At 37.9% G+C, this 17,681-nt stretch overlaps 1 protein-coding gene across 1 annotated transcript in view; it reads right to left on the reverse strand.

The window, feature by feature from the left end:
* The window catches only part of LOC145241373 (uncharacterized), a 149,682-nt gene that overhangs the window by 46,607 nt on the left and 85,394 nt on the right, over positions 1 to 17,681 (reverse strand). The window contains exon 2 of the mRNA XM_080104251.1: positions 17,157 to 17,290. Coding sequence (XP_079960377.1) covers positions 17,157 to 17,290 — 134 coding nt within the window. The remainder of the gene's footprint in view (positions 1 to 17,156; positions 17,291 to 17,681) is intronic.

The following is a 17,681-nucleotide window of genomic DNA, read 5'->3' on the forward strand; positions in this document are numbered from 1 at the left end:
ACGTGAAGAAAGATCAAGATTATTAAAAAAAACATGGAGGTTGAGTTTGCAATAAAACCTTGGCATCTAACTTTGACAGGAAATGCAATGGTTTTCCAGCCATTTCTAATAATAATATTTCTTCTCGTAGATCTTAATATCTTTCCAACTTACGCTCATGTGCCCAGTCAAAATTTCCCTCAAATGGAATGGTTAATTTAATGAGAAAAACTTTTTTCAAATTAATGAACTAAATGACAATATCCAGATGTTTATCCATTAATGTTATTTCAGTTTGAAATATGAGCTAGCGTCCTAAGTCGAATGCAATGCGCCAGTCCGTGCAGCCATCAAACAATGATGATCTCTGCCTATTTCTACATAAAGATTAGGAAATTTTTAGCTCGGCTATACTAGTAATTCACTAATATCTTTCTTTCCTCTGAAGAGAAGAATAATATTCTTTGAAACTACACAGATTAGGTTTAGATTTAATAAAATTTTTCTGTCGAACAATAAATTTCCTTGTAAATTTTGATTTACAGTCTTGATTTCTTTTCCTTATGACAAGCTCTACTTCCTACTGTGGTTGTATTGAGTTTTTTTTTTGTATTTCATTGGGATTACTATATAAATATCAGTATTTATATTATATTTAAGTTTACACTTGCTTTTGTCTGGAAAACTTTTCATTCCTGTTGCCTGAATTGATATATATTAGCTGTACCCTGCCACATGTTGCTGTGGCTCAATTTTGCGCTATGGAAAAAAATCCCAAATAAGAAAATGCATGTTTCTTATACACTTAATTTCCCAGTACATGTGGATACACAATTTTTTGTTATTCCATTTTCTAAGCTGATATAGAGATTTTCTGGTTTGCTGACTCTTGAACACGCAACATAAATTGTCCATGTGAGAAACAGTCAGTGTGTAGATGCAAGCCACACAATTGTAAAGATTGTCCCCAAGCTTTGTTGATGGTAATTGCAAACGACAATCAAATTGGAGATTGCAATTTGCTAAAGTGAAATGGCGTATCCGGTGGAATTATAGGAATGCGTGGAATGAAGATATCTTCACCTGTGAAAGGTCCTATTAAGATTGTTGCTTTTATGTTGTTGTTCATTATTTTTTTTACTGCAAGCCATGTGCCATTGCAAAGCTTGGGTTGGTTTATATTTAGCAACATGATAATTAGTACACCAATTTTCAATTTTGCTCAAAACATGACATCAACCACTGGCTGCCACCGAGCGTTGCTGATTATCAAAGCATAACAATGCTACTCAAGAAAAATACTGAAGAAAACATGTAAATATAATACAATCACTAGAAAAAATAAAGAAAAATATAACAAAATTAAAAAGAAACAATGATTTACTGTAACATTTTTATATATATATATATATATATATATATATATATATATATATATATATATATATATATCGTGATATATCCAGTCAATGCGGTGGACGAGGGGTAAGGGTTTAGGATTCTTACCATGAGGTCCTGATTTCGAATCTCGCTAGATTCAGCCACTCTAATGAGTCGTAGACAACGAAACACATGTTAGTGGATAATTATATTTTAAAAATAATATATATGCTGCTCCCCCATGTGGCGGTACCAAATTGGTTAAAGGGAAAATTATTCTCAAATCGCATTTAGGTAAGAATGCACTTTCGTAAATAATTGAATTCATTCAAGGCATATTGCAAAAGCAAATAACATCTACATAAATCGTGATGTATCCGAACGGTCAGCAAGGTGGACGAGGGGTAAGGGTTTAGACTTCTTACCATGAGGTCCCGATTTCCAATCTCGCTAGATTCAGCCACTCTGATGAGTTGTAGACGACAAAACACTTGTCAGTGGATAATTATATTTTAAAAATTATACATATTTATATAGTATTACATACGGGCCGGGGCAATATTTAGATATATCAATAAAATGCAAACACGGATATGGATGGGCATTTATGGATAGCAAACGCTTATCATAGGTGGACAAATCTTCTGCATTAGGGGTATGTTCATAGGTCCCAGATTGAGTTTAATTTTCCTTTTTTATACAAAAAAGGTTTGAAACAAATAAAGCAACAATTATTTTCTGTGAGACAGGCGGATACAAAATAAACACAAAAATCGAACACAATAAGATAACGAAACAAACACTTTCAAATCATATAAAACTAAATTTATTAATGATAAGGGGAAAGAAAGATTTAACAAAAATATATTCAATGCTAATGGGATTGGAGAATATTTTTAACATACTAACTGAAAGAGAATCCTATAACAGAAAGACAAAAGACAAATGGCAGCAACCACGAGGAAAAATCCTGTCTCCAGCTCGACAGAGAAAGAAAGTGAAGGTTTTTTTTTTTTGCACTTACAGTTCAATTCTTTTCTTTTGACAATTCGCAATAGCTACAGCTAATCCAAATAAATTCTCTTGTGAGGGAAGAAAGTTTCAATCACCAAATTCAGTCTTTCAACGTCGTGTGACATATTCCAGTTCCGCGTGGGAGACATAAGTTCCAAACGATGACTTTGCAGATTTTTTGATTTGTTTCTTTTCTTTTTAAACATGCCTGTCGACATCCGTTTTAGGTTATCCAAAATAGCTCTATCGAGGGATTAATTTAGATATATTTTTTTTTCTCCGTCTTTGCCAACTTCGGAAACGTGACATCGCTTTGGTTGTCCAGAAAACACGTTTTACACGATCAGCATTTATGGTCGAACTCTATCCGCACACGAGAGAATTATTATTTTTTTCTTTCTTTGTTTCGCCCCTTGATTCTAAAAATAGAATTGACGAAATCGTATTCTGATTCCTTTCTGCTTCTTGGCATAAACGCGGTCACTACATGCATTGACCAAGGATGACCTGTCACTTGCCTTCATATTGGAGGAGGTGGGAGGTGTTTGGTGCTAACGTCGATCGAACGTTTTTTAACTCCCTTGTTCTGTTTCTCTTTTCCTCTCTCTTCCTTTCTCTCTCTCCCCGTAGGTGATGAAATCCGTAGTGGGTTTTTTTCTCTGCTTCCGAGATCGGATCGCAGTGTAGTAACTGTTCCGCCGTCACATGTCACTCTCTCCGTCCTCGGCCAAGGAAAGAGAATCTCTCCAGACTGATTTTAATACTGGGTTTTGATGGATTCTCATTCAGTTAGAACATGCCAATCAAATATCTACTCTGTATTACTAACAGAATAATAAAACAGTATTTGATGTCGAGGTAGCTGTTTATAACAATAGATATATAGATATAGATATAGATATATATATTCAGAAAATTGAAAATCACTATATTTTTAATCTTTTTGTGGCACAGCTGAAAGCATGGATTAATATTTTCTTTTAGCATAATTTTCAAACTATTTTTTCTTTTGGGATAATTTTCAAACTATTTTTTTCCTTTGGGATAATTTTCAAACTATTTTTTCCTTTGGGATAATTTTCAAACTATTTTTTCCTTTGGGATAATTTTCAAACTATTTTTTTCCTTTAGGATAATTTTCAAACTATTTTTTCCTTTGGGATAATTTTCAAACTATATTTTCCTTTGGGATAATTTTCAAACTATTTTTTTCCTTTGGGATGATTTTCAAACTATTCTTTCCTTTGGGATAGTTTTCAAACTATTTTTTTCCTTTGGGATAATTTTCAAACTATTTTTTCCTTTGGGATAATTTTCAAACTATTTTTTTCCTTTTCCTTTGGGATAATTTTCAAACTACTTTTTTTTTTACTAGTTAAATGCAAAGAATGAACAGAAATTATTTAAAACAATTGTGAAATTCTAACAACAATTATTAGTAGTGTTGAGATGAGTAATTAGAATCACAAAAATTCAGAACTTTTGGGGGTATTGAAAAAATGTGTGCCTATTTCCTGATGCCAAAAGTGATTCTTTTAATTGTCTTTTTTATTTGATTTTGTTTAAAGCAAAATATTATACTCTTGGTAATGATAAAATAAATGAATACTTATTGATTTTAAACTACAAGTAAAACTAAAATCTATAGATCATCTTTCCACAAATGTATTTTTATGCTTGAGAAAATATCTGCATATTTAACATGAGTTTTTATGGTAATCAGGAATAAATAACAACTCTATTGTTAAACATTTAGAGACTTTTAAAGAATCGGAATCGGTAATTGTATCAGAATCGCAAAACATATTGGAATCGTCCCATCACTAGTTATGAGACATCAATTAATTATCCAAATTTCTGTTTCTTTGGAATATTTTAACCATTTATGACCTAGTTGAACTAATTCGTTCAATCATAAATAAATGAACATAATGGTATAAATAAAGTGGAAATTGATTCAAACATGCCTTGTACGTATTAGTTCAGTATCTCATTATTTTTTATTGAAATATACTTTTTTCCGATTTGAAGATAATCATCGTTGTCATCCTGGCATCTGTCTTAGAGGCCGTCGGTTTTAAACCGGACTTCTGCAAGTGGATCTCCATGATGTATCGACAGCCCACGGCTGTCGTACAAGTCAACAGAAAGCGCTCAAAGCCCTTTGTTATCTCTCGGTTGGTTCGTCAGGGTTGTCTGATGTTGCCCCTGCATTATGTCCTGGCTTTGGAGCTGCTGCTCTGCAAGCTGAGATGAGGGGAGACAAATTCGGCTCCGTGCAGAATAGTTCTGCCTGGTGGCTCAGCCACCAGAGTATCTGCGTTCACCGATGACGTCACAATCTTTTTATCAAGCTTCTGATACATTGAATCGTGTTGGAGGCGCTCACTCGGTACAAAAGAATCATGGGGGCCAAGATAAACCGCAGTAAGTAGGTTGGACTGCGGTTGAGTACCTGGAGTGGTAATGCACATCTAACGGCACCCTTCAGATGAACGGATCGCTGGTTCGAATCCGCGGTCTGTGGTTCGAACCAGGTCTCCAGCTCAAAAAGAATTGGTCGCAGTCAACTCGTAACTTCCTAGGAAACTTTCCTTAAAAGCGTAGAGCCGAGATGTGCACCATGTATGTCTTCCCTCTCATTCTTTACCGACTAGCCATACTTCCCCTACCTGCACAACACCTAAAAGCTCTTGTGAAATCTTGTCCTCACTTCTTTGGAACGAGGGAAAACACTGGGTGCGCAGACAGGTCTGTATACAACGCCCATGTGAGGGAGGCTTTGGAATGCCAGACTTGAAGTGTCATTGAGATGCCGAGAGGCTGGCTTTCCTGAGCCACTACCTTCAAGAAGATCAACTGTGACACCCTGCGGTTACTGCTGCCTTTCCTGACCTTATTCTCAACCCCTCTGTCGAAAGCTGTCGCAGGCTGCGGGGAGAATCAGCCTTCTTAAAAGAGTGCTGAGCTGCACTAAAACGACTACCAAGGTCTGACGACCTTGAGACTGCTACTTGTAGGGAACTCCACAGAGATCTAGTGAGGGGAGCCGCCAACGACTTGCTATGCGCGTGTTTGAGTTGGCAGCAGAGTGAAATCTGCTCTGCGTGGAGTTGGGCACCAAGTTCGAGTCATCTGAACAATTTGGAGTTCTCTCTGACCTGGCGATTAAACATGACTGATCATGCATTCTTCGATTACCACGAAGTCCACCGGTACTGGCCGTATGTCAGTGAGGTGACAGCTCGCATCGATCCTGAGCATCGTCGCCAGATTACCATATCCAATGTTGTTAACAATGTGAGACAGCCGTGAGACTGGGAAAGACAAATGGTCTATATTACGATCCTGGCCATGGGGAGAATGGTGATTTGGACACCGCGACTGCAAGGTGGCCGGCAGGTGGCATCTTTTTCTGATCAGGAGCTGATCGCTTTCTTTAAACACCAACTAAGGGTGAAGATCAGATGTGATGGAAAAAGGCTGCATCGTATGGTATTTTACAGAAGATGGATACACGTAACAAGTCTGTGTGTACAAAAAAGAGCCAAATTTAAATACGTATTCCCTGACTAGGTGTGGAATATGCAGTTCCGTCAAGAATGATCGAACTTTTAGCCTCTTAGCTAGCCAGTGAGTGCTCCAACTAGGAAGCCTCTAAGATCCCAATCCCCTCCTAACTGAATTTTTTTTCTTCGACCCTCCCCCCCCTGAATTTCACCCATCTTGGAGAGAAAGAAATCAATCACTAACATCCCCCTCACACACCAGTTTTTCTTTTCTCCCTTCCATCCCATCTACAGGGTACCCCAACCTAGAGACTGTCCCGCAGCACCTCAGATTCCTGCTACAAAGTGAAATGGGCAGTCTATTAGACGGGGTTGAGAGGGTTTTAACCACTTTTACATTTTTCTTCCCATACCCTGATGCAAATGAATTATTTTATTATCATTATTGTTATCTTTTTTGTTTTTACACGTTAATAAAAACATTTTAAACAATTGGGCTCTAAGTAGGTTGTCCCCCAGTATGAAAGGGTAAATGCGGTATTATGGTGAAAGAGGATACTAGCTAAGAGAATCTTTTGTTTAGTCCTAGAGTGAAAAGGATGACCTTGACCCCCATTCTTCCCCTTTTTTAAGTTGGCCTTGTGCCTAAAGTTTTTGTTCATGTTCAATTTATGTTTATGTTTTTAATCTGAATGAAAGATATAATACCTCAAAGTGTAGTATTTGTTCTTCAGATGCTACACTTTAATTTCTTGTTCTCTCTCAGTGGAGGAGAAATCACGACTGAGACAATTTTTAATTTTTGTTCCTTTTCTCCATGTTAAAAAACGACCCTGATGTCTAACTCTGTCCCATGGGGAGGCATTGTAAATAGGTATTCTCACCATATATATAAAGTTATAAAATATATATGGCGATTAAGCTACACTGAATATTCCGCGTTTCATCCACTCTAAGACTCTTCAGGCTTATGCGCACATAAGCCTGAAGAGTCCTAGAGTGGATGAAACACAGAATATTCAGTGTAGCTTAATCGCCATATATATTTTATAACTTACTAACTAGCTCTACCTACGTATTGAGGACTTTTGAAGTAAATACTTAAGTTTACACATAAATTTATACTTTCGTATATTAATTTTATGTGAGTAAATGAAGTAGTTATATATATATATATATATATATATATATATATATATATATATATATTATGGCTTAAGTGTTGAATAAGTGCAGTTATCTCAAATAAAGTTTAAACACTTTCAATATGGTTGCCATGTTTTCAACTGTACACTGTAAACGTTTTGTTCTATATAATAAAAAATTAAACAGTTTTTTTTTCTATAAATCTGTCAGTTGTGAAGGGAGAAGGGTCAAGTGTAAAGGTATTGTCATTGTTATTTTTTTTTAAGGTTTTGTGATGCTTGGCATATTAATTATTTCTTTTTATATTTTATAAACCTTGTTTTATTTTATTTTATTTATTTTTTTGCAGGGGTGATGGGGGTATCAATAGTAAATTGTTCCATGTAAGTTTCAGATGAGATAATATTTACTTTTCCTGTTTGGCAAGCTGGTAATCCACAGGCAAAATCGCAGTGCTGTGAAAGGACCCCCCCCTCCTCTTCCTTCTCCTCCTTCTCCTGCCCCCCCCCCCATGTGTTCCAAGATACTTTTGAGTTAGAAAGAAAGTAAAAAAAAAAAAAAAAAGTAAAGAAAGACAAATAAACAAAAGCTAAAAATAAATGTGATGGGACAAATCTGCTTTTTCAAAAAGTAAATAAATAAACGAGTAAATAAAACTCTTCCATGGTTTCTTCTGTCTCCTTCCCTCCCTGTCAAACATTGTACTAAAAAAATGCAAAGAAAACTGATAAACCTCTAACTCATTGGAAACACTCAAGAAACTTGACACTTAAAAGAAAAAAAAAAAGTTCCTCCTAACTCAATTCTTGCTTTATTCCCTAAGATGAAAGCCCAAATGCTGACAGATTTTTTTTTTTTTTTGAGGGGAGGGGGGATAATAATATAATGCTGAAGATTTATTATTTAAGCATAACATTTATAAAAAAAACTAGTGCGTACACTAAACCAAAAATGAAAAAAAAAAAAAATGCTTCGCAGTGTTCACTCTTATATATATATATATATATATATATATATATATATATATATATATATATATATAGTGCCACCAAACAGAAAGTCTACACTTGTCATTTTTTCAAAAACCGCAAATTTAAGCTAAATTGAATGCAACTGTTTAAACAACCTATACCTCGTTTGATTCGCCTTAAATTCCTCTATAAGTTACCCTAGTAATTGTCTGTATTTTTGAGATGAGGTGTTTTCATTTATTGAGATTGTCGGACTTACTTCCTCATCTTGGTTGTTATAGTCACAACGTTTCGGCCGTTTTGCCCTCCGGCCTTCATCAGGTGTTTTGTATCGAACTGTTTGTTAGGAGTCTCGAACCCAACCCTTTATTATTATTACGGGGGTACCGTGTTCGGACTCTAGCTAGGCTCTGGGACATAGTTGCTGATTCTCTGTTTTGAATGTTACTTTTCACTGCCTTCGTTCAGGATTGAACTCAGCACCTTTGGGTAACTGTAAAGTTTGATACACCGTCTAGGACCACTCGGCCATATGTCACTAGGAAAATAAGTTACCCTGTTTATATTTGACTTTTAATTGAAGTATGCCAGTGTTCATGTCAATTTAAAAAATTAATTTCAAATCAAAAAAGCAAAAAGAAACTCCACACAATGGAAAATTGTTATTTAAATGTAAATTTAAAACATTAATACAACATGCAGCACAAATACAACAGGAACACAATGAACTAGTTAATATTTAGTAGAGTAGCCCTTCTGCAATTTGACAGTCTGCAAATTTTGGGGCATTCTCTTGAATTAGTCTGCAGCAATACTCCGGTGAAAGGGCATCCCACTTCTCTTTAATTTTTGTCTAAAGTTCTTCCAAATTTGAAATTTTATCATTGCGTAGCTGTTGCTTGATGTAATGCCATACGTTTTCGATAGAATTGAGGTCTGGAGATTGTGCAGGCCAATCCAAACAGAATATCATGCTCTTCAAGGAACCTGTTGACATTGCCAGCTGTGTGAATGGGAACATAATCCTGCATGAAGATAGGATGATCATCCAAATTCCGGCCAAAGTAGGGTAGAAAATACTCAGTCAATATATTAATGTACTTGATTGAATTCATTCGACCTTGCAAGCAACCTATAGGCCCTGGAGTATTGGCACTAATAATGCCCCACACCAAAACTGAACCTCCTCCACCACCTTGTAGCATCAAAACTGTGCACCTAGGATTATTCTTTGTCCTGCCTTCGATGGACATACTGCCTATCGTCACTGCTTAGCCTATTGAACTTGCTTTCATCAATAAAAATCATTTTCGACCAATATGAAGAGTCACGATCTTCATTGCATCTGATGAAGTCCAGACATTGGTTTCTGTTCTTTACAGAAATCATTGGCTTGCGCCTTGGAATACAGCCTTGCAAATTAAATTCCTTCAATCTGTTCTTAACTGTAGAAAGAGAGCACTTTTTGACAAGATTACACTCTTGTTGGATTTGGGGAGCCGTTTCCAATCTATTTCTGAGACTGCTGATCTTGATAACATTGTCTTCCCTATAAGAAATAACTCTAAGATGACCAAATTTAGGTGCATCACGAACACTGCCGGTATTTTGGTGCTTTTGCACAGTCATTTGTACTGTTTTCTCATCACATTTCAATCTGCAGCCAATTTCTCGATTGGATAAACTAGAAAGGTGGAGATTAATGAGCTCCTGTCGATCACTAAGAGAGACTCGAGGTATATGGACAAAATGTTATGTTGTATAACCTAGAAACAACAACAATAATTACGATTAGAGATGCTAAAAGGTGGTATTTTACAATTAGAGATGCTAAATGTTGGATATTGTAAGCTGGTTTTAAGTTCATTTGTTACTGTGGAGTTTCTTTTTGCCTTCTCGATTTGAAGCTATTTTTTTTTAATTGACTAGGATACTTCAATTAAAAGTCAAAAATTACATTCAATTTAGCTTAAATTTGTGGTTTTTGAAAACATGATAAGTGCAAACTTTCTTTTTGGTAGCACTGTATATCTTTAAAAGTAATGTGAGTGTATGTGAGGACACTTTTCAACCTATATGCTCAATGAATTTTTGATCTACAGGCTTGAAATTTGGTATATAGAATATTCAGACATGTGCAAAACTTTTTCATCCATTTTCATCCGGAAAAAAGGGCTACAAAGGGGTCAAAATTGAAAAATTGGTATGTCCTATTATCTCCTAACAAACCTCCTTACAAACATAGTTGCTTACACTGCATGAGCTCTACTCAACCCCTTTATCCACTAACAATGAAATAACAATATCCCTAATCCACTTTGAGGAGTGTAACTATTTAGCAGATATAACCTATACAAACTAACCCATTAACATTAACTAACCACGCGGGGTCGCAGAAATACCTGGATTAGACCCCAGGCGCGGAGCAAACCCTCTCAGTGGTGACGGACCCAGTGGATCTTTCCAGATAATCCGTCTAGGAGAAGGAAAACTCTGAAACTAAACCAAAGAGGAGGGAGGCCTCTTCAGTCTTGGATGACAACCTTCCTAGAGCTGGTGACTCAAACAAATTACCGGTTTGCAATACCTAAATTGCTTAAGGAGTAGATAGGTCCTGCCTATCGCCCGGCTTCCATACTCCTTCTTTGCCTATTAGTCAGGCGCAGAGATACTATCACAGTGATTCGACAGAAACACCCATTGGTAGATCTTGTTTCTTGTCTAGGGCAATGAACGCTGTTTCCCCCACTCCCGACATACCCCACCCCTAAAGCTGGGCACTTGAGAATGCTTGAGTACCACATATGCCTGAGCAATTAGATTGGGTTGACCTTCCTCTGATGGGTTGAGGGTACCGGATTGACAGTTACTGGCTGCTGTTTCCGACTGGTAGTACAGGAGCCCTAACTCTTTGGTAGCGCTTAGAGCGGCTGCTCCATCAACAGTTGAATAATATCGGGATGTTTGCAGTGCCATGGCGCGCATGGAAAGGGACCCTGCACTCATCCCCGGTGGGCTTTCCTGAGGCCACAGTCCTAGTTGATGGAGGGTCAGCTGATGGTCTACTTGTGATGCATGTGTGATATTCTGCATAACCTCCTGTTCGGCTTCCCCTAACCCAACTGAAACTCGTTAAAAAACATGATGACAGTACAATCTAAAAATAAGCTTAAACCAGGCTTAGGGACCAACAAATCCAACTTGCCTCCTCCCTTGAGGCTTGCATTCACAAATATCCGTGGGCTTAGAACTAATTTAGCCGATGTTGAAGCATTTCTCCTAACAAATACCCCGGATATCTTAGCACTAAGTGAGACTAACCTACACTCCTCCATCCCCTCTAACTACTTTAACATGCCTGGATATCTCCCACTCTGCCGTAAGGACTCTGACAGACATATGCACAGACTTGGAGTTTACATTCGTAATACCCTTCCCTTGACTAGAGAAACAAATCTAGAAACGGATGATCAAGCCTTTATGTGCTTTACACTAATCATGCAACACAACATTAGCTACTTTTACTTTCTCTACCGCTCTCCCTCGACCCAAGACTGCACCATAATAAACAAAGTATCTGACAGCATAGACACAGCACTCTCCTTCAACACTAGCGCCCAAGTACATGTATTTGGTGACTTTAATGTCCATCACAAAAACTGGCTTGGATTCTCTACTTATACAGATGCAGCAGGCAGCGCAACTCATAGCTTCTCTGTATCTCACTCCCTATCGCAAATTGTTACTTTCCCAACCCGCTTCCCTGATCAGGAAGAGCAACACGCATCACTATTAGATCTGTTTTTGACCACAGTTCCTGATGATTGTGTAACGAAAGCCGACAGCCCACTTGGGAACGCTGATCATGCGGTAATAATGGTTGAAATTGCCCTAAACTCCAGACCCAAAACTGAAGAGCCAGTGCTCAAAACAACGAGATATTATAAAAAGGCTGACTGGGAAGCTATCAGAGATCTTATCAGAGACGCCCCATGGGGAAATATATTTTCTCTTCCTGCTGAACAGTGTGCAACTGAGACCACTGAATGGTTCAAAACTGCAATCGAAGCGCATGTTCCCATGCGGAAATTCTATAGCAAGCCCCACTCTCCCCAATGGTTTACTTCGACTTGCGCAACTGCCATTGCTCAAAGGCAGCATGCATTCCGCAGGTTTAACCGACATAAGTCCAGTTCAAACAGACAAAAGTACAAAGAAGCTAGAAGTAACGTTAAGAAAGAAATAGCGACAGCTAAGAGGGAATTTACGGAAACCACTAAAAAACGCATCGAAGCACAAAAATTAGGAAATCGTGACTTCTGGAAAATCTACAACAGTGTAGTAAATAATGGGCAATCAACAATTCCCCCACTAACCAACAATCACGAGGTTCTTTGCTCAGCAACCGAGAAGGCTAACATGCTTGCCAGTCGGTTTGCCTCCAACTCTACACTGGACCCTCTAAACCACCCCCTACCTGACTTTCCTATGCGGACAGACGCCACGCTAGACGATCTGGAAATCACCCCTGCTCAGGTGCATGCTATCATAAAAAACCTTGACACTTCCAAAGCATGTGGACCCGACCTCATCCCAGCTGTGCTATTAAAAAAGTGCTCAGCCGAAGTAGCTCCAGTTCTCTCCAAACTCTACAACAAATACCTTAATGAATCTTGCTTTCCGAGCTGTTGGAAAACTGCTTCTGTGGTACCAGTATTCAAGAATTCTGGCGAAAGAACTGACCCATTAAATTATCGCCCTATTAGCCTCCTCCCACTTTTCGCCAAAATATTTGAGACCTTAATTAACCATGCTCTAGTCCAGCACCTTACAGATGCTAAACTTCTGACCGACCATCAATATGGATTTAGACAAGCCCGTTCCACGGCAGACATCCTCACTGTAATCTCTGAACGCATATACCATTCACTGGACAAAGCGGGAGAGGGCAGAGCGGTAGCTCTAGATATATCTAAGGCTTTTGACAGGGTATGGCATGAGGGTCTCCTCAGGAAGATTAGATCTTACGGTATCACTGGTAGAATACTTAACATAATTAAATCCTTCTTAGATAAGAGAAAAATCCAGGTTGTCCTCGACGGTCGTACGTCTAAACAATATAATATAAATGCGGGAGTGCCCCAGGGATCTATCCTTGGTCCTCTGCTGTTCCTGATATTCATAAATGACCTCCCCGACAAAATTGCCTCTGAGATGGGTATATATGCTGATGACACCACACTCTATAGCAGGCACGACAGGAACACAAATGAACATATATCTAAAGAAATGGCAGAAACACTAGAGGATGACCTCAAATCAGTAGTGGAATGGGGACAAAAATGGATGGTAACGTTCAATGCCACCAAGACAAAACTGGTTTCATTCAATAATTACAAGAAACCTTCTCTACCACCTATAGCAATGGCCAACAACTCTTTAGCTGAGAGTACGTCTTTCAAGCTCCTTGGCCTAACGTTCACAGGAAACATGAGCTGGAACAATTACATCGAGGGCATTGCCAGGGCCGCTGCGAGGAAGGTGGGCTCTCTCTACCGTGCTAGAAAACTTCTAACACCCGAAAGTATCCTGTACCTCTATAAGGCCACTATTCGCCCATGTATGGAGTATTGCTGTCATATTTGGGCCGGTGCATCGGCTACTAGTCTCTCGCTCCTTGACAGGGTTCAAAAGAGAGTCGCAAATCTGATAGGCCCTAAACTGGCATCAAAACTTCAGCCTCTGTCCCATCGTCGAAACGTTGCATCCCTCTGCCTGTTCTACAAGTATTATAATGGTGAATGCTCTGAAGAACTGCAAGCACTTGTGCCCCCACGACGTGAACACCCTCGACAGACCCGACAAGCTACAAAATCCCACCCCCACACTGTAGAGATCCCTAGATGTAAAAGATCTTTCTACTCCAGTAGTGTCTTCCCCAGAACTGCTAGACTTTGGAATTCCATTCCAGGTCACTGCTTCCCCAACTGTACTGACATGCATAAGTTCAAGTGCAACGTGAACCAACATCTCGCTGCCCTAATCCCTACATAGTACCCCAGTAGATGTTTCCCCTGATAGTAGCCCCCTACATTAAAGTGGCAATGTGCCTTGTTTGGGGTGAAAATGTAATAAAAAAAAAAAAATAAAAAAAATGTGGGAGGCCACCAGATGTTAAGCTGGTCTGATAGTTATCGTACTTGACCCATGGTTTTTGGATTTTGGTTTCGATCTCAGCTGTAGTATTTTTTCTTTTTACTTACAAGAAGTTAACTGTTTACAAAAAACAATACTTGAATGCACATGTTTCAGTTTCCTTATATGTTTTTAATTTTAATTTTTTCACTTCATTTTTTTTCTTTTTTAAAGGAATTAAACATTATGTTTAATACCGGGCAACCCCGGGTACATCTTCTAGTCTAAATATATTATTAAAATATTTGGTTCTTTTTCAGAATTCCTTCTTTTTATTTCAAGTTCTAATGTCTTCATTATTAACCAATTAAAGCAAGCACCATGAATATAAATTTTTGATATAAATTTAAGTGTATATAACAGGCAGTAGGTTTATGCTGTACCAAGAACAAATTCTATTAACTCATAAATGGGATTTGGACAGGTACTACCAAAATGAATGAACCTTTTTTTTTTTACGAAGGAGTTACCACTTATCAATACCCGAAAGCCACTCGAGGATAAGGGTTAATGAATGTAAAGTGATAGCGTTGTAATCGTTAATGGTGTAAATTGGATAGAATCTGATTATTTAAGAACTTGTTTACATTAGACTTGAAGGTTACCATATAGTAGTCGGTCAGGATGGAAGCCAGCAGAACAGTATTCCACACACAGACAGTTCTAGGAAAGAAACTTTGTTCATGGAATCTGCATTTAGATTTAGACACAAATAGAGAGTGGGGGAACTCATATATAATGGGTGTAGCTAGTTGAGTGTTGTTTTTTGTGAAAGTTTAGGAAAGGGGGACCATAGATTGGAGCTCAGATGAGCACTTGCTATGAAAAGAATGATACAAAACATAGAAACAAGATGTCAAATGAGATCCTAATTAATAATAAATAACAATGTGTTAAATATTTTCTAGAACTATCCCAAGAATATATATATATATATATATATATATATATATATATATATATATATATATATATATATATATATATATATTAAGGAAGGTTTTTTCACAATGATGTTGTTCCGCAATCTCTAAGGCTAGAAAAAAAGAAATGACTAGGAGGATGCACTGGAACATTCAAGTGGTCTCAGTGCTTGTTCCTGCAATTATCCATATAATGACTTGTAGGAATCTGGTAGTATCAACAAGGAACCCTGAGAGATTGCATGGATGATTCAATGCATCTCCCTAGCTACTATGAAAGGCAACACCATGTTAACGTTGTCCTGCAATGCCTAACTATGAAAAAAAAAAGAAAAAAAAAACAATAAACGTTTATTTGTTCTTTAATAGAGGACAGCTTTGAATGAATAATAAGAAACTGCTGAGGAAATTATAAAATGATAAACAAAACCAAGACTCAATACTGACAGGTCGACATCAAGGTTAACAAGGTTTCCACAACCCATTCATACATCAAGCAATAAGCAATAGTGCAAACCTTTCTACCTTTAATAGTGCCATGACAGAGAGGTCAACCAGGACAGCCATCAGACAGTTTTAAAAAAGGTCTTGGCCCCCTATTTTAACCATGCTCACATTACACATATAGACTCAACACATTGTAGACTCAGTCACAAAGGAAGATAGGACAAGTAATAACTCGACTTCTACTTTTTGTAACAACGCTATTTATTTCCAGGTACTTTCCCAAATAAAACGTGATCATTTTCTCTCATGTGATCATGCACCTTCTCTCTGACCTCTCGAATATCATCCACATCTCTAACATGCTCCTCTCTTTTCATAGTCTTTCTTTTTTCTTACCATGACGTCATTTCATACATGGCCCGGTATTTGCATATAGCCGTTTGCGCTATGTAACACAGCGACAGAGATCCTAAGATCTAGGAATTCACCCTTTTTACAATGATAATTTCTCATCTCAGAAATTCTGTCAAATTTTTCCAGTGTTACGTTATGCTGTACTTCCATTGTTTTTACCGTGTCCTCTATTTATTTCATAAATCGTGTGCCAAACTTTGTGGCAAATATACATAACAAGACATTGTCAATTTTTGGGTATATAAAAAAGTGACAATTTATTCTTTCAACAATACTTTTACAATATGCTATGGAGGGAGAAAGAGAGAGAGAAGTGAAGTGGCAGGTGGCTTGTAGATAACTGATGACCCATTTATCTTCCTCTGCTGTCTTTTTCCCTCTCTGTCTGTTTAACCTACATTCATTTGTCACATTGACACATCTTCACAATTGCCAAATCAAAGCCACATTCCAAGTGGTTGTCTACATTTTCAAAAACTTGGTTAGCTGAAGAATGTTGAATTCCAAAGCTTTTGTACATTCCTTCCAATGTTATGATTTCTGATGACATTTCTTGTTTTGAAGATTTGTCAATAATATTTGCTTGTGTGTACAGCCAGCAATAATTTCGAATTTGCCCAGAATGAACTGTCATCTAAGCTTCAGTCTCTGTCCCATCAACGAAATGTAGCATCCCTCTGCTTGTTCTACAAGTATTTTAACGGTGAATGCTCCAAAGAACTGCAAGCACTTGTACCCCCTCGACGTAAATACCCCCAACAAACCCGACAAGCAGCTAAATCCCACTCCTTCACAGTTGAGATCCCTAGATGTAAGAGAGCCTTCTACTCCAGTAGTTTCTTCCCCAGAACCGCTAGACTTTGGAATTTCCTTCTGGGTTCCTGCTTCCCCAACTATACTGACATGCAGAAGTTCAAGTGTAACGTGAACCGACATCTTGCTGCCCAACTCCCCACATAGTACCCCTGTAGCTTATGTCCCTGATAGTAGCTCCTTACATCAAAGTGGCAATGTGCCTTGTTTGGGGTGAAAATGCAATAAAAAAAAGAATACTATTTAACACCGGCCACATCACATTATTGCTCACAAGCGAGAAAACTGAAACAAGAAAGGTCATGGCCAAAAAGAGATTGAAACGTAACGTTGAGAGATCAGACCTAAAATGGAAAAAAAATTACCATGCTGTGATCCACACCACTGGTCAGAGTGTGTCGACGACCATCCCAACGCCGAGAAGAATGCCGAAGTTCACTGGACTTTTTAGCTCCATATTCCTCTGGATTCCTTCTTTGTTGAAAACTGTCAATGTTTACTGAAAAGTAAAATATAAAAACAATAAATGCTTCAGCTGTAACTTTTTTTTTTTTTTTACATGTGAGTCACCACTTATCAAGGTCCAAAGGCCACGCAAGGATAAGGGTTAATGAATGTAAAGTGGTAGTGTAGTAATCATTAAAGGTGTAAATTGGGTAGAATTTGATTATTTATGGGGACGGCTCAACAAGAATTTGTTTACATTGGATTTGAAAGCTATGTTGTATTCAACTGTGAAGCAAGCCAGCAGAACAGTGTTCCACAGACGGGCAGTTCTGGGAAAGGAACTTTGTTCATGGAATCTGCATTTAGATTTAGGCACAGACAGAGAGTGGGGGAAATTGTATATAGTGATTGTAGCTAGTTGAGTGTTTTTGTGAAAGTTTGGC

The sequence above is a fragment of the Euprymna scolopes genome, chromosome 20 (genome assembly GCF_053919585.1).
Source record: "Euprymna scolopes isolate OS-2025 chromosome 20, ASM5391958v1, whole genome shotgun sequence".
Taxonomy (NCBI): Eukaryota; Metazoa; Mollusca; class Cephalopoda; order Sepiida; family Sepiolidae; genus Euprymna; species Euprymna scolopes.